This window comes from Micromys minutus, assembly GCF_963924665.1.
Source record: "Micromys minutus genome assembly, chromosome: 21".
NCBI classification, from domain to species: Eukaryota; Metazoa; Chordata; class Mammalia; order Rodentia; family Muridae; genus Micromys; species Micromys minutus.
Genome location: NC_137956.1, coordinates 44,493,461 through 44,519,498, shown reverse-complemented (window position 1 = coordinate 44,519,498; position 26,038 = coordinate 44,493,461). Strand labels below are relative to the sequence as shown.

At 39.5% G+C, this 26,038-nt stretch overlaps 1 protein-coding gene across 1 annotated transcript in view; it reads left to right on the top strand.

The window, feature by feature from the left end:
• Positions 1–26,038, top strand: part of STT3B (STT3 oligosaccharyltransferase complex catalytic subunit B) — a 64,259-nt gene that overhangs the window by 12,656 nt on the left and 25,565 nt on the right. Inside the window, exons 2-3 of the mRNA XM_080933924.1 lie at positions 15,358–15,466; positions 18,436–18,723. Of these exons, the coding sequence (XP_080790050.1) occupies positions 15,358–15,466; positions 18,436–18,723 (397 nt within the window). The remainder of the gene's footprint in view (positions 1–15,357; positions 15,467–18,435; positions 18,724–26,038) is intronic.

Sequence of the window (26,038 nt, the reverse complement as noted above, 5' to 3'; positions counted from 1 at the left end):
AGACACCCTTCCTCCCTTTAAAATAGTTATTTTGGTTGCCAAAGTAATATGCTGAACTTTAAGCAACCTTGATACTAAAGGTTTTCCTTTTAAAATAAAACCGTTTTGAATACTTAATAAGTATTTATATCATTTGTTGTATTAATTATTGGGCCTGAGTCACAACACAAGACATTGCTGATAGGTTGAGGTGTATTTAAAATGTAATGTGCACATAAGTAGAATGTGTGTGCTCTGTATATTTATTGAACTCACTGTTGGTATTGGAAACCTACCCACTGGCTGCAGAATTAAGCACCGTCTTCATATTTACCTGTTTCTTCTTTAGCCCGTCTTTCTTAATTTTCCTGTTGCAATTAGAAAAACATTTTGACTTATAAATATTTTGTTTTAATTATATGTGTATATGAGTGTGTCAGGTTGTGCACCTGAGTATAGATGTCCACAGAGTCTAGGAGTGGGTGTCAGACTCTCTGGAGCTGAAGTTACAGTAGTTGTGAGTTCTAGTTTTTTTCTATTATGAATAATGTTAATGGTAAACTTTTCTGATACATACCTTTGTAAGTTTTGGTAGTTGTGTACTTGGGCTGACATTATATTTCTGCTATTCATAAAGATACCATCTCAAAACTTAGTGGCACAGCACCAGCACTTTTCAGCATAATGTGGGCCAACTGGGAAGTTACACCAGCCTGCATTTTGAGAGTATTATAGTTGTCTCCAAAAACTGTAGCTGGCTGGGGCAGGAGTGCCTCAGATGCCTGGGCATTGGTGACGTGCTGGAGCTTTGACCGTGCATTAATCAGAACTTGGCTTTTCCCTGTTGTTCCACAGGCTGCCTTACTAGGTTCCTGGGCTCCAAAAGAGAATCCTAAGATGGGAAACACACATTAAAGGCATGGAGTGGACAGCATCACTTCCAGTCTAATTTATTGTTTAGGCGACAATAAATAGGCTTACCTCAGTGTCAAAGAGAACACTGGTAGAGAGATGCAAAATTTTTTAGAAACGTCTTTAGACATTCTTCCACATTGTGTTTATTATTTTAATCTCCTGTGAATATCTTTGGCCACTTTGGGGTTTGTTTGTTTGTTTTTATTTGCTTATATTTGAAGCAGCATCTGGCTATGTAATTCAGGCTGCTCCCTCCTGCCCAGGTTCCCAAGTGCTAGAGTAACAGTCATATATCACTGTATTTGGTCTTAACCAGTTCTTAAAATTAGTTTCTTTGTCTCAATGATTTGATAACAGGCTTCCTATATACACATTTATTTACTGTATGTATACAATCTACACTAAATTGGGGTTAAACTTGCTGTAGGTATTTTATTACAACCGTATGGTATTGATACCTTATTTCCCCAACTTTGTAGATATGCTTTAGTTAGTTTGTGTTAAAAGAATGTAGTCTTTGAAGTCAGATAGCTTCTAAAGGTGACTTTGTTTTAAAGAAAAATGTTTGCAAAGTTGTACAATGAGGTGTCCATCAACCTATCTGTTCTATCCTCTCTCAACAGAGGTCAGGACTTAGGTTCTGGTTAATCACTGTGTGACATTTGTTAGGTGAACACCAATACTGGAAAACTTGCTGAGAGTGATCACTCTCGAGCTGTACATCCAGCTCCATGTGTTTTCCAGTGTTGCTCACTTCCTATTTCTTGGTTTCCCCTCTGAGTTGTTTATTTGGATCATTCAGTCACCATCTGCCCAAACTTTGCACACTTGCCTACTAGCCAGGCTGTTGCTGTCAGTGCTCTGCGTGTGCTCTCTGTTCTCGGGGTACAGAGGGTCTGGCTGATAGTTGAGATTTTCTCACCTACTTCTGTTTCCATACTTCATTCTAGAAATGAAGGTTCTTAAGTGTTATGGCTAAATAAAATACTTTCAAATTACATGAGTTTGAGAAGTTCAGAGTGTGTATTCAAATGTTTGACCTATGTTCTTAGAGTGCTGCAGACAGGTCAATTGACTCACAACTGAGTTACCTCAGAAGGGAGGATGCAGGACTGAAGGGTAGAACACGAAACTTGAGGGAAGTGAAGCCACTTCTTTTCATGGCCTGAACAAATAGGAAAAGGTAGAATTACACTTGTAGATACTTCCTCTCCAAGAAAATTTGTATGTATTTTCCATTTATTTCAATTCTGTACGTTGGTGGCACCACAGTAGGCCTAGTGCAGACATGCCACCTCACATTTCTTGGATTGAATACCCAAGTGCAGTACCACACATCTTTAATCTTTAATCCTAGCAGTAGGCCAGCCAAATCTGAGAGTTCAGGCCAGTTTGATTGCATGGTAAGTTCCAGGCCAGTCAAGGGCTTTAACAAGGCTAAGTATTGATTCTTTGTCTCAACAATCAAACAATAAAAGCTGATGGTGGAAGTAGAAATTAAACATCAGAAGGGTGTTTTCATGCAGTGGACACACATCTTTAGGCTTTGATTTGAGTGCATGGTTCATGCCATGACACACGGGTAGAAGTTGGAGGACTGCTGAGTCATATTGCCAGCCCTTCAGTTAGTTTTTCTAAATGTCAAGTATAGATAGCCAGGTGTGGTGGGTCCATGTCACTGAGGGAGAAGCGTGACAGTGACTTAAAGGAGTGGCCAGACAGCTGCAGACTTGACACAGCCCTTCACTTTCTCCTCTTGTGCTCACCACGAGAGAAGTGCACACATGCTCTTCTCCTGAAGAAGGTCTTGTATCAGAGTGGCCCACCTCTCGGTGAGTGGAGGTCAGGGAGCATCATCCCGGTACATTCATGCTAGTGCCGCAGGGCCTGTGGTTGTCTCCTTCAAAGTTGACTTGAAGCTCTTTTCTGTGTATCATTGGTTAATTCTCTGCTGCACTGAAGCACTACTATACATACCTTGCTTTGAATTTCCATATCTGAAGTTATACACTTGATTGTTTAAACAATGCCTTTAAGATGTCAGCGGGTGCTTTTAAAAGTGGGTTTAAAGTGCTTTTGTAGCTGTAGTGAAATAAAGCAGGCTTTCCCACCTTCTGAGTACAGAAGGAAGCTCTCTGGGAAGTCTGGTGTCCTTGGGTTTTAGATCCTGCCACTAGATGGCAGGGATAATAAAAGATGAGATTCCAGTGTTATTGTCTACTTACTTGGTACTGTCCTCTTGCTCCATTAATAGTGAATTTGGGGTGAATATGAAGTCTCTCCACTAGAGGACCTACCTACCTGTAAGAACAGCTGTAAAACATGTAGAGTTAGTGACAAGGTAAAGGAGAAAGAATGGAAAACCTTTCATCTTTGAGGTAACCATTGGTGTTTTAAAACAAATACATCACTGTTGTTGTTTGCATGATGTGTGTGAGGGTTCACATACCACAGTGCACCTGTCAAGGTTATGGGGCAACTTTGTAGAGTTTGCTCTCTTTTCACATTTACATTTGAGTGGATGTAGCATTCTGGGGATGGAACTCAGGTCACCAGGCTTATTGTCACAATTGAATCCAGTTGTTGGGTGTCTCTCAGCTGACTGTTAGAGTTCTGGCCCGCCTTTCTGCGTGCATCGTGTTGAATTTGGCTTCTCTATTTTTCTGATTGTGTTAGGCTTACTTTAGCATCTATAACTGGTCATCCATTTGGTGTCCCTATTTGTTTTCCTATTGACTAGGTTGAATAAATGTTTTAACATCAACATTTTAAATGGTTACACATGCAAAATCCTAGAACAATATGTATGAAATGTAGAACTTGAGAGTGTTTATGTAAATCTTGCAAAATAAAGAGCTTGTTTGTTGATAGCCTTGGAGATCAGGATAATAATGAGAAACTAAAGGGCAACATATGATTATGTGATGTTATAGAAGACTTTGTCTTGGGTGGAGCTTGTAGCTTAATAGAGTGCTTGACACACATGAACCCTGTGGTGTAATCCATCGCACCACATAAATCAGGTGAAGTTAATGTATGCCTGTAATCTAGCAGTTGGAAAGAGGAGACAGGAAGTTCAAGGCCATCCTCAACTACATAGTGAATTTGAGGCTAACCTAGGATATATGAGGTTTTTGTCTCAATAGAAAAGGAAGACTTCTTGGTCTTCTGAGCAGGCTTTCACCAGATAGTTCTTGCTGGTTTTATAATAAACAACCATATTGACAAGTACAGGTGACTTTTGTAATGTTTCAGTCAAGAGTTAAGTCATTAGGACCCTCAGACCTATCACCTCAAGCAAATCTCAGTTCTGCTAGTAGCCTAAATGAGTTTAGATTGGAAGGGGGTTGTTTCCCAGTGGAGCCCCAAAGGAGAACCCAGCCCCACATGCACTCTAAGCAAAGGACCTAGTTACTCAGTTGGGATTGTGACCCATGAAAGAAGATAGTAACAAGATCACTAAGTCTGTGCAACTTGTTACACAAAGATAGAGAACAGATACAGATGCCCTTCACAGTCCTTGCTACTGCCTAACATCTAATCAAGAACTAGTTCATGAGTCCTTTATACCAGACTCTGCATATTATCTTGAAGTCAAGTATGATTCTAGTCGAGTAGGGAAGATAGACTTAAAACAAGTAAGAATGACGGATGCTGTGAAGGGCATTCGCTGTAATAAGAGCGTAGAAGATTTAGTTCATGTTCCTGACTCACAGACTTGTCCTAACCTTGCTTTTATTAGCATTATGAGATGGTATGTACATTGTTTTAGCCCTTATACTTGCCTTCCTCCTTTAGAACATTTTGGTTTTTCTGCTTGGTGATTAGCCCAGGTTTAAGAAAATGCCAGTTGTAGAGGCCTTCTGTGAGCCCTGTTGGTAGTTGGCTTCGTAAGAGAGACAGACTGTGCCAGTGCCAAAGCACTATGTGAGGTAAACTCCTAAAACAGCCAGAACCGGGCAGGGAGGTTCTGGGATTGCTGGTGACAGGACCAATGGTAACTGCTGTGCGAAACCCTTAATGTTTTCTAAATACATTCTTATAACCTAGTAGTGGAGTTAGAAAGCATTTACTAATTCCTGTCCAGAGACAGGAAACACAATCTTAAAGGCTCAGGCCTGTATGAGAATGCTTGATCCATCAGGACTATCACTGTTCTCAGCTGGGAACATCCCCACAGCCCATCAGTAATAACTGTGGAATAAGAAATGCACTTAGAAGTGCAAAGGCATGCACTGCTGCTGCATGAGTAAATCTCAGAAACATGCTGACATTGATAAGGTACTCTTACATAAGAGTAGCACTATCCTGTTTATCAAAAAAAGCAGAGAATGAGCAAAGGAGTGTGTGTGGTGAGAGAAGTCACTGTTTAAAGGGGAGCTGACTGCAAAGGTGTGTGGGGGGACTTTCTGGGCCAGAGGTTGGGGATGTTAGCTAAGGGTGTACTGTCAGCTCATTGCTGAAACATGAAGATAGGTGTGTGTGTATCAGTGCATGAGATTTTACTCCAGTTGTGTGTGTTGTGTGTACTTGTTAGTGAAGTGGGTATACATGTTCATTCAGGCATAATTTCTTGATTGTTCTGTTCCTTTATATATTTACTCATTTATTTTGAGACTGTTTTACTTGACTGAAGCTCAGTGGTTGGCTGGTCACAGGTCTGGGACCCTCTCTGCAACTCAGTTCTGAACTTATCAGCGCTGACTGAGCTATCTCCTCAACCCTTATTTCATATTTCCAAAATGGAAAAAAAAATAACATATATATGATTCAGATGGCTTTAACAGTCAAGTATTCTGTTTTATTGCTGTCTGTACTATTAATGGTCAGATGTCAGCCTTGTGGGGCCAGGAAGCAAGTCTATCTCTGTTCTCAGTTACCACTGTGCACAGATGCCTCAGTAGTTATGAGGTGGAAAGTTACTTGAACGACAGTTTCTTAAAGTTAGTCCGTATTTTATAGTCACATTTTCAAGAAAAATATTTGCATTGTTATAGAGTTTTGTGTTTACTGTTTATGTAACATCTAGCATTGTTCTGTGCCAGAACTTAAAAGACACATGTGTTTGTTAGCGTTAGCCTACTCTGGACATGGTTTTGAGATAGTGTGAATTTATGCATTTATCAGCATCTCAAACATCTGACTTCCCTGAATAGATGGGGCTTTGTTTCCTTTAAACAGGTGAAACTGTGTACATTTTCTTCTGAGTTTCTTCTTGCTACGTTAGTGTTTTGTAAAGAAGCTAGATTTCTCTGTGTGTGTCTGTGTGTCTGTGTATGTGCGAGAGGGAAGGAGGGAAAGATAGTTTTATTCAGGAACCAGGGAACAAAAGTGATATGAGAAAGCCACCGTTCGGACATCTAACACTCCACGTAACTGTTACAGTCTTTGTCTGTTTTCCCTAGTGAAAATGATAACTAATTTTAAATAACTAATATGTAGGCCAAAAATTTGAAAAATAAGTTCAGTTGGATGGACCCAACTGCCCTTTCATGGCGACACAGTCTTTGAAACTGAAGTGGACCAGTGCTGCTGCTGAGTCTGACTGGTTGTATCTAACACTACCTTTTGTGACTAATTGAGGGTATTTCAAAACCAGTTTTAAAACAGTACAACACCTTTATACAAACTTTTAGTGGGGGAATCCGTATTTCTGTCAGTGTCTGAGGCTGTTATCTAGAAAGGTTAGAAACCCTGCCCTGGCCTCTGTTTGCAGTGAGGCTTATGTTGGCAGCTGCCCATTTTGCCAACTTGTGAGTAGAATAGCTAGCCATAAGGTTGGCAAGAGATTATTCCATATTGAGCACTTGCCTGTGATGAACACTGTTGTTGTGTTTGATGTATTTGTGGTGTCTTGGCTTCCTTTCTGTTTTTAGTCTATTTCTGACCTTTTTGGTTGCAGAGATCCCCTGAATGGTCTCTCTGCCTCTCCATTCCAAACCATCCCTGAGGGATGAGGAGGAAATAGTCTGTTAAACAAGCCTGGGTTTTGTTAGAACATGCTTATTCTGTGTTGGTGGAAACCTGAGCTAAGCTCAGGAATGCTAGAATCTGAACCTCTTGGCCTAACATATCCTTTCTTCCACCTTCTACATTGGCTCTCCCGTGTGTGTGTGTGTGTGTGTGTGTGTGTGTGTGTTTTGTAGAAATAGATAACATTCCTTTGATTGCTCATAGATTTTCTAATAGGACTAGTTATGTCTAAGAAGGATTCTTTAGGAAAGAATCTAGGGCTCTGAAATTATAAATACATCTCTTCCATAAAGACGGTAGTATGTTTTAAGGATTGGGTTCCTTCAGTTTGCATTCTACAGCCTTTGCTGCTGTGTAGGAAGTTGTTTTTCTCTTCCAGAACACTAGAGTAATACTAGCCCAGGAAGAGCTGAGGAATGAAATCTGTAATGAAGAAGGTGAGCCATCTCTTAGGGTGGGGCTGTACTTCCTATCCAAGGCGATGTTTGTGTAATAGAAGAGTTAAAGCCCCAGGAGCTACAAATGAAATGTTTTTTTGAGAAAGACAAAACAAGTCTTTGAATGAATATTATTTCTCTCTGTATGGATAAATTCTGTTACCAGATTATAGATTAAGGGAGAAGCTTGACATAAGTCAAATGTGGTTTTTACATTTAGTAAAGGACAAGTTAAAGAAGGAAATTGAGAATGAGTTGTTAAACTTGAATAATTTATTCATATCAAAATGCATGTTTATGTATCTTGGAAGATGTTGCTGTAACTTACAGGAGAAACAACAGACTTAACTTTCAACTTGCCTTCCGTCCCTTCTGTCGCTCTGGCTGCTGGCTGCCTTCCTCCCCCTAAGCCCTTGCCTGTTTTCCACCCTCCTTTTGATTTGGTGTTCTAATTTCTAAGTTTTTAATCGTGTGTTTGTATGTTAGGAGGGTAAACTGGTTTTTTGGTTTTGTTTGATCAAATAGGAATTCCTGCTGATAATTTTCTCTGTAGAGATGTAAGCAGAGAAAGCACTTTCTGAGTGCTTTCTGTCCTGTCCTGCTGCACTCAGCACTAAAGTCATTGCTGTGCTGGAGCGACAGCAGACATTTTTTATTAGCTGTTCTCCCACAGTAGTTCTTAATATATAATACTGGGTAGCTCGTTTGTCTCTGGTGGGAGGAGAAGGTGAACCACGTTGGGAGAAAGGAGTATTGCTCGAGCTTTTACACTTCTTCCTAGGTGACAAGAAAAGTGTTAGCCCAGTGGGGCAGATTAGACATCAGCTTACTGAGACAAGTTCTGTCAAGACTGACACAAGTTGACCTTAGGTCAAGTAGGGCAGAGATGGAGACACACTGCTCTGGTTTTCTTTCATGGAAATAACACTTGCTTGTAAGAAAGCATTTGTAAACTTCATATGGCCTTTAGGAGTTAGTGGTTGTCATCTATTAAGCAGGCCTGATCAAGGTTTGTTAAGGACATGGTTACAGTAACTATTAAAAGTTTAAATCTCAAGCAACACAGCCATTTGCTGGATTTATATTGTTTCCAAGGTAACTTAACAAAAGGTTCTATGTCAGTTTTTTTTTTTCTTTTGAGTAATTTTATGTGTATGAATGTTTAGCCTGTGTGTGTATGTGTGCCATATGCATGTCTGATGTTACAGAGATCAGAAGTCATTGTATCCCTAGAACCAAAGTCACAGATGGCTGTGAGCTGCCATGTGGTTGCTAGACACTGAACTGGGTCCTCTGTTAGAGCAACAAGTGCTTTTAACTGCTAAGACATCTCTGCAACCCCACATCTTAAAACAGTTAAGAGAACATTATCAGTTCATATTTGCATGTTTATGCTCTACATATTTAAACATGTACTAAAAAAAGTGTTTTTCAAACACTGTTTAGTTTTGAACCCTTTCATTAAATGAGATTTGTACAAGAACCCAATATATAACAGAAAAATGCAGATTAAATGGAGGACAACATGTTCTGTTCAAAAGTGTATTCCAAGTCATCAGAAGCTTAACCGGGGTTGGGGGTGCGGCTTTTGGAACTCCCAAGCAGTTTTAAATCTATTTCAAGGTAAGCAGTGCCCAGAAGGGGATGTTGGTGAACTCTGCAGCCACTGATTGTGCTGCTGTTGCTCCTCAAGAGTCATCCTGGGATCAAGTTGAAGAATGTGGGTGCTGGGGCTAGAGCTGCCATCTCAGCCACTGCATAGCTGTATGACTTTGGCTGGGGTTAAACATTTGTGCCTCATCAGTCATCTCATTCCAAGGTTTTGTTTGTGTTTGTGAATGTGTGCCAGATGAATCAATGAAAAAATATCTTATTTAGTAGCACAAGTTACAAGAAGAATTGTAAAGTCTTCAAACCTCATGACTACTTTCCCTCTCAGGCACTGTGGCCATAGATTGACCACCTGGGGAGAAAAATCTCCCCTCAGTTTAACCTGTGGGCAAATCTGGGGTGTTCCCTTGATAATGATTGATAGACCAGCTCATGGTAGGCGATTCTAGCCTGGGCAGGTGGGCCTTGGGTAATATAAAAAAGCTGAGCAAGCCATGAGGATCAAGCCAGTAAGTAGTGTTCCTTTGTGGCCTCTGCTTCACTTCCTGCCTTCAGGTTCCTGTCGTGGTTGCCCTTTATGATGGACTATGATTGGGACACACAATCTGAAATAAGTCCTCCCTTCCTCAAGTTGCTTTTGGTTCAAATGTTTTATCACTTACGGCAGCATTTGTAGTAGAAAGCAAACTAAAACAGGCTTTTTCTTCTCTGAGTAGGTGACTACTTCACTCTCACGGATGGTGAGAGATAGGATTTATCCTTGCTTAGAGGAGTCTGTCCTATCTTCTAATTTTCCTCATGCTTTGTGAAACCATTCCCATGTGAAATATTCTGCTTTGTGTTTATTGTTTATTGTATTTAAGCCCCAGAAAAAAAGTTTTCTTTTTCAATTTTCTTAGTACATCAAAGAAACTTGGTATATAAATATACTTGAAGTTTTAAAAAAATAAATGATTATATCACTTTGTAGAAGTGAAGCTTAGAGTAACTTTGTGTAAAGGTGTGTGGTGTTTATTCTAATGTCCCGTCGACAGGTTTCCTGGGAGTCTTGTCTCTGTAGGAGCCTGTGTCTCCTGATTGTTTTTCAAAATACTATCGTTAACCTAACTTCTCAAGTTAAAGCAAATTAGAACCCCAAGAAAGTGATTTAAGTCTTTGCCTGGTGGTATGTTGGTCCATGCAGGCCTCTATCTACTCCATTCGATCTCTTGTACAATACCTTCTCTTTTGGGTTTCTTTGATACACGATCTCCTTGTGTATCCCAGACTGGTCTGGGACTTCACCTTCCAACTCTACTGAGTACTGGGATCACCCACAAGCTGTCTGTCACTCCTGGCCTTTCTGGTTTCTCATTGCCCACATTGGTCCTAGCTACTTTCCCTGTTCAGTTATTTTTTGTCTCTGTTCCTAATTGATTGTTCCTGCCATGTACCTTGGGTTTGATGCACAGAGGCTGCAATTAGACTTACTCTCTTGTCTTGGATATGAAAGCTCTGTGGACTCAATGTTTTAGATGTGAGACAGTGTTTACTCTCATCTCCCTTGTTTGGTGTGCTCTTTCACTGTTCAATGGTTGAGGTCCTCCCCCAGTCATGTTTTTCATTGCTTCCTACTGAGTGTCACTTTATTTTAGAGGGATTGTTTGTTTGTTTGTTTGTTTTTATAAAGGCTGGTTTCCACATTGCTGCGTTATCTGCTATGTTTCTCTAAAAATGTGCTGATCTTGGATCTGGTGATGCAAAAGTGAATAGAACTGAGTATCTCTGGGTTGTAGGCTAGCCGGGACTGTACAGCAAGTTTCAGATTAACCAGAGCTTTCTACCTACAAAGAGTGAATAGAGTGCGGACTATATACAGGCTCTTGACAATCATTTTAATTAAATGTTATGAAAAATAATAATTCTCACATCTCTCCTCAAGAAGCAGACAGTATTTGATTGATTGCATACATACATTTGGATGCTCTTTTGGAGGAGAAACATTTTAGAACAAAAGACAGAGCTGGCCCTTGGGGACTGGCTTTCCTTTCAGCACTGTTTGTGGGATACTTGTGGACTAAAAGCTGCTCTGATTTACTGCATTAGCTATAAAATAGGTGAAAATTACTTTCTAGCTTTTCTGGCTCATAATTTACATATACCATATAATGTTAAAACAATGGGTGGGATCAGAGCTCAGTGGTAGTGTTTGCCTGGCATTCTTGAGATTGAATTCCTTCCCCAGCAGATTAAATTTAGGGTAAGGCATAAAAACTTAACATTGTTCAGTGCTAGGGTACCTGGAGGAGTAAACTGTGCTGGCATTACTTGGCTCCTGTGAGCGAAGTGACATGAGCATGAAGTTCTTCCTGGGTACACCCAGGCTCTCGTGTCTGTTCTCGTGTGTGTCCTCCCTCCCCCATCTCTCTCTCTCTCTCTCTCTCTCTCTCTCTCTCTCTCTCTCTCTCTCTCTCTGTCTATCTCTTGTGCATGTGCTTGTGTGCGCGAGTGTGCGTGTGCGCGCACACACAGGGTAAGGTGAACCTGTAGTTCAACGTGATGTTGTTTTGAAAGCACACATTAAAATAGGCTGGGTGGAGGGAGGCAGAATCATCAGAGAAGTTCTTAGGACAGTTAATCTCAGCTGAGTGACCGCTTGAACAGAGAATAGGATGTGTGTGGCAAGATTCACAGTGAGAAAGGACATGCTAAAAATTGCTCAAAAGAAGGTGATTGATAAGTACATTCCATTTTAATTTATAGTACTACAAAAAGAATAGCCTATGGCTAATCTAAATTACACTTATGTTTGCTTTGGGTTGGATTTGTAGTGTTGCAACTGAGAATTTGCATGAGAGAAAATAACCAGACTATACTTAGCAGTAACACCCCAATCTGCAACATATTTGTAGTAAATTATAAATTTAGACACATCCTGTTTAATATAACCATGAGGGAGGCAGACATTTAATATGTAGTCCCTTGACCAGGAGCCAAAATTTTCTTTGACCCTAAAGAAACTTTAGTATCTTAGTTAATGAATACTGTTTAACAGCAAGAAAACTTTTACAAAATAAACTATTACTGTTTGCTATAATTTTACTCAGTCCAGACTTGTATACATTTAAGCTTGATACTGTTTCTCTTGTTTTGTTTTGTTTTTTTAGTTCATGATGATTTTATTGAAAAAAAAAAACTATTTCTAAGATTAGAAACTCAGTAGTCTTTTTGTTGTTGCTGTTGTTTTTGTTTTTGTTTTATTTTTGAACTTAATGGTGGTTTTGCTAAATACTTTGACTAAAACTGGCACTCACCTGTAATTTTTTGTTGTTATTTTGTTTTTTGTAATTGGAAAAGATTGGCAGTTACAGGAGTGCTGAAGAGACAGAACAAGATGGGTATTACGGGCTCATGTTGACAACCCTTGAGTTAACTCTTCATTTTTTAATGCCAGAATATTCATTATTTTCCATATTTAAAATATAGTAGAATCTAGTGATATTATAAGTGTTAATAAGTGTATGTGGAGTTTTTATTTAGAGTCATTGTGAAAATACCAACAGATTATTGTCAATGTGTCAGATTGTTTAGATATAAAGATACCATTAGAGATGTGATTAAATCTAAGCAAAGGTGTTCAGGATTTATCAGGTAAAATGCTAGGATTTGTGGAGCAGCATTCAGGAAGACCTAAATAAATGGGTATCAGCCATATTCTTGAAGTGAATATATCCTAGTTATGAAGATGTTAATTCTTCCCAAATTGATTGGAGATTAAGTGGAATTTGCAGGTTATCTTTGGTAGAGCTGACAAACTTGCTTTAAAATTAGTATGAAGAATCTGAGGCAGGAGGCGTTTGCTACATAGGGAGTATCAGGTCAGTCAGATCCTCCATCAAAAAACAAAACAAAAACAGGAAAACATAATTTAAAAATTGCAAGAGACAGGCCAAAAATTACTAGTAAAACACCCTCTCAGATACCAAGATTTAATGCAAAGCAGTAGTGATGATCAGCTCTAGATTTACTAAGGATTTAATGCGTGACCCTAAACTGTTAATCACAAAGAAGAAAATAAGCGGTATCTTTATGATCATGCTGTAGCAGAGCATTATTGTTCTAACAACCCCCCCGCCCTTGCCCTTGTACTTTTTGTCTTTTCTTTGCAAAAAACCAAGAAACAAAGATAAATTTGGATTTAAAAAATACCATGGGGGAGAGACTGGAGAGAGCCCAGTAGTGAAGAGTGGATATTGCTCTTGTAGGAGATCTGGGTTCAGTTGTCAGCAACCACATCAGGTGGCTCACAACTGCTTGTAGGTCCAGCTCCTGCAGATCTGACATACTCTAGCCTCCATGGGCACCGGTGTGTACATGATGCATATGAATAAGAAGAAACTCAAGTATTTAAAAAGTACCATTGACTTGGGAAGAAGATGGCTCAAAGGGTAAGACTCTTGCAGCAAAGATGACCTGGTTTCCACCTCTTTGCTCTACATAGTGGAGGAAGAGAAAGGACATGCGCAGGTTGTTCTCTTTCGAAAGCATCTGCCCACCTCTGATAAACACTGGCAGAATGTAAAGAGAAGCCACAGGAGGAGAGGTGATTTATAAAACCAACAAAAGGACAGTGCTCAAGACATGAAAAGATTAGTTCTAGTACAGTCCAATGTAATGAACTTGAACACGTGAGATACTACCAACATTAAATGTTGACACTAAACTAAGACCCAGCACTTGGGCTTCCATTGCTATTCAGGTTTTCAACCCTCAACCAAATGTTCAGTCAACTCTTACGCCTTGCATTCCTTCATGTTGGGACATTAGAAGTTACAGCTAAAATGGTGTCACTTTGGAGAGACAGTTTAGTGTTGTGAATATGTGGCTGACAGAATGCCTTTCCTGTCGTTTCCATGCAGAACTGCAGTCATGGAGCATGTGAGCAGTGCAGACACTCTAAAGAAAGTACATTGTGTCCCTTAGAAACGTGCCAACAATTGTAGAGTGAATTAACCAGCACAGGATATAACAGCAGTGGCCCAGGTGGTCGCAAGTGTGGATAGTGTAGACACTGACGGTGGGGACTGGGCAGTCATGGAGAGAAAGAAGTAGATGCACAGAGAGAAAGCCTCTGAGGAGTCAGATGGAGAGACATGCGGTGGGGTCACGTTTGTGTAGTAGCACATAATTAGAAGGCTGACAGGATTCATGAAAGATGATCTGGTAGGTAGTCATTTGGATATTTCAGGGTGTGAGGGGAAAGGATGACACCTAGACTCTGAGAGCAGATGCAGTGTATGTACGTATTTGGCTTGGGGTGGTGTCTCAGGTGTCCTGTCAATGGTTTGATTGAGTGTTGAATTTGGGGTACTTTTGTGACATTCAAAGGGGAAAACGCAACTAAAGACAAGATAAGACTGGTTTAGAAATGAGAAGGAAGGTCCAGCCAGGGAGATAAGATTGCATCATGGACTCCCATACTCCGGTGAGTTCCTGTAGAGAGAGGAGAGCAGCTGCAGAGCTGGTGGCTGTAAAGCTTGCCCAAGGAAGGAAGGGCACAGCTATGTAAGGGGAAAGTACCCTGAGGGCAGCCTTGGTGGGGAACTTGGGAGTGACATGCTCTTGGTTTGTAAAGCATGTTGTTTTTAATCATTACCCGAAGTAAGATGCTGTTGTTTTGTTGTGTTATTCTGAAAAAAACACATTGAAATTTTAAGCCCCAGTTCTTGCTGAGATACTGACCTTTCATTCAATAGTGTCACAAGGTTGGGATGTCGCTTTACTTTTCAAGGGTAGTGCTTTCCTTGCCTAGCAGTTGCTCATAAGTGTACCTGGGCTCTGCAGCAATATGTGCTTTCTTTATCAGTAGTTTAGGTGTCTGGGGCTTGTTTTTGAAGATAATTCTGTGGTATGGAGATTCCTGGGTAACACCAAGAACAGTCTAACTTTTCATCTTAAAAATTCCCTTCTCAGAAAATGTATTAATATTACTCCATCACCTTACAGCATTGAATAGTTGTACTAAAAAGCATATCTAAGTTTGTTTATAGAGTGTTGTTTGGTTGATTGAATGATTAAATTATACTTTATTGGTAGCATTTTGGGCTTATGTTTGGAGTCTCCTCTATCCTTTAGTCCCTTGTGTTACTTAGTGACTCTATGGTGAGTGTAAGAAGGCAGGGTGTCTCTTGATTTCTTCACTTTTTCGTACTTTGTTGCCTTGTGATTTGCCCTTCATTTTTGTCTGTTAAAATAACCTGCTTATGATTTAATTGGATAAATCAGTTTTCCTTAAACCTTGAAAACTGGTTCTTTTATTACCTGCTAAGCACAGTAGTAGTAGCTTCAGAGGGGCTTCACAGTTCAGCCGTAATAGTGAGATATGTGTAGCCATATATTGAATATAAAGAAAGTATTATTGTGTTAACTCATTTTATAACATTTCCTCTTTTCTTTTATCCAGGTTTAACTATAGATCAACACATCATCTCGCATCTCATGGGTTCTATGAGTTTTTAAATTGGTTTGATGAAAGAGCCTGGTACCCACTAGGAAGAATAGTGGGTGGCACTGTAAGTATGTCAGTTATTCTTATGTTAGCTGTGAACTGTGGGGAAACATTGACTGCTGAGGGGTGAGGGTCTTTGAAAGCTGTGAATAGTTCACAGATACATCTTCTGTGGCTAGTTACCCGATATTTCTCGGCTCTATTCTTGGCAGTTTATTTGTGGGATATCTCACATTGTGCCTGTTTCTGATCCAAGTCAGAGGCTGTATTAAGAAGCTGCTGTCACAAAGTACTGCAAGTCCAGGGTGTGTTTTTTCACCTTGTTTCAGAGCAATTGAGTAAAATCAAGCTTTTAGGGGAAGAAAATAAAAAGTTTGAAAAATGAAAATAATTGAATTTTTCCGGCCTCAAACCTCTGAATTAATGTTGGTTTTGAACCTTTATAGGTGGTGTAGACTGCTCTGCATCCAGAAGGGTGACTTGAGGTTCCTAGGGGTCAGTGTGAAGGAGAACTCATAGAGACGGGGGAGGACAAGGCAGCTCTCGGAGAAGTTTGTGCTCGAATTTCTTCTTAAATCTTGATGCTAGAGGTTTATCAGTATCACTGAGTATCATTCCTCATAAACATCTGCTCTCTTTAACATTAATTCAGATTCATTTCCTTTTTCTAAATCCTTGAGTTTATTTTTATGTTCCCATATTGCCTGTGCTGCGCTAATAATGTTGAGCCTCTGTTCGCTGTAGGCGGCATTTCTGGCGGTCACAGGCAGCACCGTGCTGCCAGCAGCACTTCCTGAGTCTGGGGCGGTGCTTTCTCCACCTTTCTTCCATGTTAATCGGTTAGGATTTCCTTCTACTGTGGCTTTTTGTTTTCTTTTATGCTTATTCTGTAGCCCAGGCTAGCCTTGCATTCACCAGTCACCCTTCTGCCTCAGCCCCCAAGTGATAGAACTAGGTATGAGCCGCCATGCCTGCCTACAGCTGCATTCAGCCTGTAAACAAGAAAGGGTTTGTAGTGCTTTTTAAATTTTTCAAATGGATTGTAATTAGGAAATATCTGTAACTTCAGACATTTTAGTTTTTGGTTCTTGATTGTTACCTAAAATGCATTCTAATTTATTCCATGCTCCTTCTGTGTTTAGAAAGAATGGTGCATGTATGTGTGCGCATGTATTCACATGTGGGTACACATGTACAGGTGGAGATGAGAACTCAGCCACAGATGTTCCCTGGGTGCTGTCATCCTTGGGTTTGTTGTTTGAGCAGAGACTCACTGGCTTGGAGCTCTCCAATTGGGCTAGGTTGATTGATCCGCAAACTCCAGGTATTGACCTGCCTCTGCCCACCATGTCGTTCCCGTTTCCCAGCACTGGGACTACAAGAATGTGCCGGTAGTCCATGTTTTATATGCGCTATATGGCTTGGGGATGGGACCAGGTCTTTATCTGAGCTGTCTCTGCAGCACCATTCTGAGGCTCCTGTAGTTTTGGAACAGTCTTACCTGCATAGGACTTTGTTTAGGAAGGCAGAGTTCCTTCCTGATTCCAATGATCAATGAGAAGAAGTTGTCCAGGTTAGCTTTATAAACAGAAACTGACTTTGCTGGGAACTAGGCCTTTTCTCTGGCCCTTGTGCCAAGTTAAAACCACTGAACCTCTGGCTCCAAGGTACATATTATACCTGGTTTCTTGGGCTTTTTTGCTTTCTCTTTCTTGTGGATTCTAGTAATATGAATACCTACTCAATTTGAATTCCCTTGTTTTTTACATCTGGAGAGTATTTTTTTTTCCTTTAAAGTTTGGATACGTATATATTCAACCCTAAATTTATGTGTACATGCGTTTGAGTGTATGTAGAGGTCAGAAGAACCACAGGAACCTAGGGGCTGGAGTTGTGGGTAGTTGTGAGCTAATGTGTAGGTGCTGGGAACTGAGCCTGAGTACTCTATGAGAGCAGCAGGTACTTAACCAATTGAGCCATGAGCCAACTCTGCAGCTCCAGGTTTAAATATGGTCTCTGTTGTTGGGAGTCTTTGGTTTTAGTCCTTCCTTTCATCCAGCAGTACTTTGTGTTCTCAAGTTTTCTAGCATTAGCTCCATCTGCTGTACTATGGATATGTTGATTACACTGAGAAGCATTTTCAAGTTTGTGTCTGTTTTCTCTGTGTGCCGTTGACAGAATCGTACAGTAGGACCTTGTATTGAATATGAAATGGAACAGAATCTTTTGAGAATTATAATGACTTACTGTGCTGTTCTCTCAACCAAATCCTGTTGTGTGCATTCACTGGACGCTGAATATCCACTCTACACCTGTATTGTCACTGATGCTGAAAAATACATTCTTATTCTTCTGGAGCTTATATTCTTGTGAAGTTGAGCAGTTAAAAATAAGATTTATAAAATGTGTTCAGTGCTAGTAAATGTCAGGGAGAAAAAGCAAGAGAGCGAGTTTAGAGCAGAGACTGAGACACACAGAGAGTGAGTGTGTCACATCACCTTCATGCCTCTGGCCTTGGGAGAAAACCTTGGGGCTGCATTTGCAAATGTGTTTGCTGCTCTTCTTCTGGTGTCTGGGGTGGGTGTGCCAGGATAGTAATCTTTGCTCCCATCATTAGTACTTGAAACATAGTACTTTAAGCCTCTTAGTGTTTTTTTTGTTCCCAATGACTAGTCGTTCATAATCTCAGATTGAAAAGTAGGGAGACTTACTTATAGTCAACATTTCTCTTTTATATGTGTATACGAAATAAGAACTAGACTGGAGTGTTCAGAGTGCTACTCCTAAGAATAAATGACTAATAAGACGGCACGCGGAACTGAGAATGTAATGAATAGGATAAAGATTATTACATATTTTATGTTAATTACTCTTGCTTTATATTCTCTGTCCTTTACTTAAGTGTATATTCTGTATGGGTTCTTTGTATGTCTTTCAATCTATAAATGATGTGTACTAATGCAAATGGAAGTATTCATTTTTGCTGGGTACTTTACTTTTTGTGTAACTGAATTCTCTTTTCCTGCTCTCTAGGTTTACCCAGGATTGATGATAACAGCTGGCCTTATTCATTGGATTTTAAATACATTGAACATAACAGTCCATATAAGAGATGTATGTGTGTTCCTTGCACCAACTTTTAGCGGCCTTACATCTATATCTACGTTCCTGCTAACTAGAGAACTTTGGAACCAGGGAGCAGGACTTTTAGCTGCTTGTTTCATTGCTATTGTACCAGGATACATATCTCGGTCAGTAGCGGGATCCTTTGATAATGAAGGCATTGCGATTTTTGCGCTTCAGTTCACTTACTACTTATGGGTAAGTACCACGTAATGTTAGCTGCCTTTAATGCTGATGACTTTCAGCCCTAAGTCCTTAGGTCAGACATACGCATCTTTTACCAATAAAGTTTCACACAGATCTGTTACTATTCATAATAAATTTAACAAAAGTTAACATTTAAAAGCATACCAGCCATATATATCGATGTAAAATAACTGGGTTTATATGTCTATGTAAATTTTAATTGTCACCATCTTATTTGTATTTACTTTATAATCATAACTATAAAAAAAGCTACCAGGAGCAGCCTGTCAACTATGCATACCTTTTATGTGAATACTTTTTATACATATAGCAATATTTTAAATTAAAGCTCCTGGCTTGTGGGTATTTTTGCTTTAATCTGGCCTGAAATTCCAGGAAGAGTGCTGCAGAGTGATCTGTAGAGGAGGCCTCTCTCGATCCTGAGTTGGAAAGAGAGAAGTGAGTGAGTTTGACGATGTCATTAGGACACTCAGTGGTGCTGCTGTCACTCACAGTGCCACCATCACCATCAGAAAGTGTCTTTAAGGATTCTCTTCACGTCCTGCATGCAGCTAGGGGAACAACCAAAGCCACACCTGAACACAGAATTTTGCAAACTCTATTTAAAGCCTTTTAATCATATAAGTTTTAATACTAAAAATAATATGTGTAAATGTGAATCGATCGTAATATAATGCCAGTGTGAAAAATTTGTGAGTGACTAGTCATGATAAATTATGGATATCAAATTTAAATGATGCAAATTAGACATACTTGCTATTTGTAGCAGAATTATATAACAACAAGTGTGCATCCACTCCATAAGGGCATATGGGTGATGCTGAGGAAACTAGTAGAGTCAGAGTCGACCTAGGTTGGTTAAATTCTTTTTGAAATACAAATTATCTGAAGTAAACAATAGCATCGATATTAGTTTGGAAGTTTGGATAGATAGGTTGGTTAACTGTTTCAGTCACCTACGTTCTGTTACATTTCATGTTTGCTAGAAGAAAAGATAACCTATTGTGGAAAATGTGTACAACAGAAAAACATGAAAGGAACAAAGTCACTTAGAAATAACTCACTCACAGTGGGCATTGATTCTCTCTGTACTTTTCTAATTCCTTTTGTTGCTGTATTTTTTTGTAACAAGGTTTTGATATGTGTATGAAACTATGAGACTGTCTTTCATCTGCCTGTGTCTGCCTCTCTAGTACTAGGATCATAGTTATATGCTATTGCTGGCTTCTATATACTTTTCTGTCCTCCTTTTTCTTCTAACTAGTGGCTGTGAACTACTGAAGTAGTGTCTTAACTGAAATCTCAGCTACCTTTTAATATTTAAAATTTGTGAGATTGTAATAACACTCATTTGTGTCATTTAAGACAGTGCACTTAACCTCACTGCAGTCAGTGTCATGCAGCTTGCACTGCTGTTGCTTACAGAAGATTTCTTCAGTCTAAAACTGCTCGGACTTCAACGCTGTCCTTGTCAATACCTCATCTTCCACCTTGTGTGGACCATGCACCTGCGTTGTAACGTTTCATTTCTTACTGCTCTTGTATGATGCTGTCTGGAGGCTCACATATGCTGTGGTACACATAGAGAGGCCAAAGGACAAGTTTGAAATTGGTTCTCTCTTTCCACTTTTACAGGGATTCTAAAGATCAAACTAGATCATCTGGCTTGCAAGGCAAGCATTTTTTAACACTCAGACGTCAGGTACCTGCTAGATGAATTACTGGCAGAGATTTTTCTTCCAATCTGAGGATTTTTCTTCTGTTTGATAATTATTTCTTGTCCTGTACAGTGCTTTTTGTTAGGCTGCTACAAAAGGAATTGTGATTATGAACTTTGAATTTTTTTTTCTTAAAGATTTATTTATTATGTATACAGTGTTCTGTCTGCAAGTGTTCCTGCAGGCCAGAAGAGGGCATCAGATTGCATTACGAATGGCTGTGAGCCACCATGTGGTTGCTGGGAATTGAACTCAGGACCTCTGGAAGAGCAGACAGTGCTTTTGACCTCTGAGCCATCTCTCCAACCCCCATGAATCTTGAATTTTAAATTATTATAATTAGGCTCAAACGTCCCTTTATTAACAAAAAAAAAAATAGGAAATTACACCTAGTACCTTTTGCCAGTAAAAATGTTTATATAAGTTCCTATACTATAGATGTGGCAATCTGACAAGGAATAGGCTTATTGTTGTATAAGAAAATGATAGTTGATGAATATTTGGATTTTCAGTAAGTTCACAGGCTGGTTTTTTGTTTTTGTTTTTTTGCTTCAAATGCTGAACACCTGTGACTGGTTGGTGTGGAATTCTTGGCCATTTCAGGGAGCTGTAAGAGGACTGACTTGGAAGTTTGCTCTCATCTGGCCACTGTCAGCTTTTGGTGGCAGCCACTATGCTCTTACAGGCTCTAGTCTCCTGAGATTGTCTTGGACTGCCATTCTATGAGTATTTGGCATTCCTGAACCAAATTCATTATTGAGGTTTATGACCCATTTTGAATTTGAATGAGAGATTATTTTCCATTTTATAAGGTAAATTTAAAAATAAATAACAAGTAATTTCACTAGCAAAGACTTGGTTTTATATATCAAGTTCTAGACCATCCAGGACTAACTAAATTTTTGAGAAAAGTTGTATTCCACTACTCTGAGATTTCAACAATGCAGGAACATAATTTGATGCCATCCCATTTGTTATTTCCTGAGCTGCTGGAAATTATATCTAAATCTGGTGGTGCTTTCTATTTTTTCCTCTAGCATTTTCAAAGTTTTCGGTCTTAGATTGTGGTTGTATCTCTCCTCAGTCATTAGCTTTTCATCCTGTATCTTTCACAAAGCAGTGATCTGCCTTTTACCTCCGAGTTTGCATGAACTCCACAGTCTCACTGACTGAACATTATGGAAGAGACCAGCTCAGGCTTGCATGGGATTTGTCTTTCTGTGTGTCTAGGCTGCAGCCAAATCTTATTCTGTATCCTAGACACTTTACTAGCTTAATTTAAAAAATTTAAGTTACTCGGGGTGTGTGTGTGTGTCTGTCTGTCTGTCTGTCTGTCTACATGTCTATGTGCACCACATGCATAATAGGGTATATGAGGCTGGAAGAAAGCCTCAGATCCTTGGGTGTTAATTGTGAGCCTTCAGGAGACCTAGGAACTGAAGCCAGGGCCTTTGCAAGAGCAGTATGTGTTCCTGACCACTGAGTCATTTCTCCAGCCTCCTACCTTTTAATTTATTTTTATGTGATTTGTAGTTAGTGATCCTTTTGACTGTCTTGAATTAGTTCATAAAAATGAAGTTAAAAAATATGTGTAGAATGTATATACAGAAACCCAGCAAACTGATGAAAGAAATCAAAAGATTTTAATATAGAGACATTCCTTGTTTATGTTAGGAATACTCAATATAACCAAGTGGTTTTGGTTTAAAAAAAAAAATTCCAAAAGTCTGTATAGAAAGGCCAAAGACTCAGAAAAGCCAACATGGTATTATTAAAGAAAACCACAGGAGTGATACTATCTGGATTTTAAGATTTCCAAATTCAAGACAAGTGTTTTCTCCTTGGTGTTCTGAAAAAGTTTCATGAAATTTTCATTCCATTCCAAAATTGCCATTGTCTCTTATGTAACATTGAATTCACCACTGGATCGTGGAATATTTTTAATTGTTGAAGCTTTTGTTTTGTTTTTTGGGGTTTTTTTTTTTTAGATTTATTTTTTAGTATATATGAATACATTATAGCTGTCTTAAACACACCAAAAGAGGGCACCAGATCCCATTACAGATGGTTGTGAGCTACTATGTGGTGTCTGAGAATTGAACTCAGGGCCTCTGGAAGAGCAGTCAGTGCTCTTAACTGCTGAGCCATCTCTCCAGTCCCAAGCTGAATCAGTTTTTCAATGTCATTGTTCCTATCTGGTTTTTTTCTTGTTGAGTAATTAGTAATGTGTGTATCTTTCACCTCATTGTCTGATTTCTTGGCATAAGTTACTTTCTGTACAATCTGTAATGATGTTTCATTTCTGCTTTTAATATTTTGTATCCTCCCTTTTTTGTTGATTAGTCTGGCTAAGGTTTACCTAGCTTCTGGGCTAATTCCCTCCCCCAATTATATTGATTTCTTGTCATTCAGCAAATGATTACCGGACCCTGGAGAAGCTTTAAATTCAAACAGTTCAGAAAGACTAAAGTTGTGGCTTGCTCATCTGTCCTAACCAAGTCTGTCTTTTGATTAGTGTTTGAAGAATTTACACTTAACCACCACCTTTTCTGTGATTTGATTTGTATTTGTATATGGCATCTTTCTATTTGCTAACGTGTATTTTTTATTTTAGTTGTTCAATTTTTTAAAAAATCTTGCTTGTATATAGTGGTTCCTGTGCATCTTGAAGTTAGTGCAGTCTGCCTCAACTTATTACTAGGATAATTATAGTACATTTTAGCAGTGTAGCTCCATTGTTTTTCTCTTATTCCATTATCACATATGTATATGTGTCACTAGTCTAAAAATCTAGATAATAAAGTATATATTATATGTATGTTTATACATATGCATACACATATATTTACAGTTGATTGCTTTTGTTCTGTCGTGATGGGTCTCAGGTAGCTGAGCCTGGCCTTAAATTTGCTGTATGGCTGAGGCTGGCCACGGGCTTCTCATTCTTCTGCCACTGCCTTCCAAGTGCTGGAATTACAGGCCTATCCTACCACAATCGAGCAGCCTGCCTTCGTGTGTAATGATAGTTTCAGTCAGTTAATAAGCATTTTCCCAAATGTCTTTTTCCTTTCTCTTCCTTTTCAGATTTATTTTTGTCTTTATCTTTGAGTCCTTTGACCATTGTCTGATTTTGTTTTCTTTATTATACTTGTTGGCTTATTGACTCTGTTTACCATAAAATTTGAAAAGTTGTGATCTATTTATTTTTTAAGGATTTATTTATTTATTTTATGTATATAAATACACTGTCATTGTCTTCAGACACACCAAAAGAGGGTATCAGATCCCATTACAGATGGTTGTGAGCCACCGTGTGGTTGTTGAACTCAGGAAGAGCAGTCAGTGCTCTTAACCGCTGAGCCATTTCTGCAGCCTGAAAAGTTGTGATTTAAAAATGGGTGCCCAGTCTCTTCATGGAGTTTTTTGTGTGTTCTTTGGGATGGATGGTTTTTTTATTGATGAGTTTTCTTGTTCATTTATGTTTTTACTCTTCAGATTTCTAGTTGCTTCTGTTTTTTTTTAATTACATAAGTACAAAAATGTACATATCTTATTATTAAAGCTCCCTACTGTAACAAAACAAAAACCAAAGCTTTATTTGGTTTTTTCAAAGAGGGTTTTTTTCTGTAGACCTAGCTGTCCCGGACCATGCTGGCCTTGAACTCACAGAGATCTACAGCCTCTGCCTCCCAAGTGCTGGGATTAAAGGTAGTTTATAATAGCTGACTGAAGTCTGTGTCCTGCTGACTGGTCTTTCTCCCCAAACATGGCTCAGCCTTTCCTGTTTCTGTGCACATTCCTTGCTCTTGGTAAAGTAGCATTATAGGTAGTGCCAAGACTTTGGATTTTGTTTCATTGTTCTGAGCTATGCTGGACTGTTAACCTGCACTAAAGCTGCAACTTGGTGGTGTTTTAAAAATGATGTATCTACTGTTATTTCTATTTCTAATCTTTCTAATTTAATTTAGCTTCCTAAAGATCACTGCTGTCTGCATAAATATATGTCAGCCGAGGATTAGGGTGGAGTTTATTTTTATGTTCAAGCATTATTACACAGTCGATTAGTCTGTGGTATGACGAGTACCTTCAAAGTGTGAACTGATTCTTCTTGTGGCTTTCCCAAGCCAGTCCGTGTGTCTGCCTCTGCCTCCGTCCCGTATGTGCCCAGGGTTTTGTGTGCTTGGCAAGCACTCTAGCTTTGAGCTATTGTTAATTCTGGTTCTTCCTTTCTCTTTCCCTCAGTGAATAATCTCTTGACATGTCTCATGTCAGTGTTTAACTCTGGTAAAAGATTCTAATTCAGTTAGCTTTGGAAGAAAGTGTGATTTCTAGTGGTGGGATCAAACTCAGGGCTTTGCACACACAATACCACATTTAATGTCAAGTAGCTGAGAACTCAGTGAATAAACTCATACTCTCATGACTATTTAAAAATGTCTCAGTGTAGTTGTGGCTTACCTTTTGTACCATTGTCCTTCCGTTACACTGGAATGGCTTCAGGTCGGTCTTGAGACTTGTCGTCCACCTTAAGTTTCTGTTTCAAGCTTAGTCCTTTGAACTCTTCAGCTAGGGAAGCAGTTCCTAAGGTGAGACAGTGCCTGTCACATGGTTTCCATCAAGCTTTGGTACCAGCTTGTCAAAGACCAAACTACAAAACCATATGCCCACATGGACCATCTATGACCCTACCCTCCTCAGGAAACTGCTCTTTCCCATCACTTCAGACTCACTGATCTGGTCTCTAACATTGCCCCTTCTCTCTACTCATCCATTTAAATAGGAACCCAGTGGAGGGCTTCCAGCTCTTTTGCCTCTTTCTCCTTGTGCCTTAAAAGCATCTGTGAGCTTGGCTGCATAGCCTCTCCTGTCTTACCCTCACTACAGCCTCTCTGCTTTCTTTGAAACAGTGGAGATGATATTCCTACTGCAGTCTCTCAAGGCTTGCCTCTTTGAATCCTTGATGTTCTTTCAGGTAGATTCTTTTACTCTGGTTTTGTTTTCTTAGAACTTAATGCATGCTGTTTGCCTCTGTCACATCATCTGGTTACAGCCACTTCTGTCATTATGGTGGCTGGCTGGCTGTGGGTATGTGCCTGCGAAGGCCAGAAGGGGCTTTTAGATCATTTAGAACTAGAAGTTACAAGTGATTGTGACCTCTGTGTGTACTGGGAAACTGGTTCTCTTGAAGAGCAGTAACCACTGAGCCATCACTCTTGCCCCTTACCTCCTACATATAATACAGATCGCTTTCCTCCTTACTTACCTTCTCTTGATTGTGTTTTACGGGTACATAGTTTAAACTAAGTTTTACTCCCTCCAGCTGTGTTGCTGTTCTTAGATCCACTATGGACTGTTGATTGTGTCATATCTGCAAAGCTCTACAAATCTGCCACTTCTAAAGCCTCTTGTAGTTTTCCCCAGTCCAATCCCCCCCAACCCCACTGTTGGTGTTCAGAGTCTGTATCATTAGGACCATTAGGTGCTCAGCTGCACCGTATGATCTAATACTGTACTTTGACTGAAATTCTTACCTTGTATCTGTCCCCCCCTTCGTTGGAAGACTCAGTTATGTATCAGAATAGACTAAC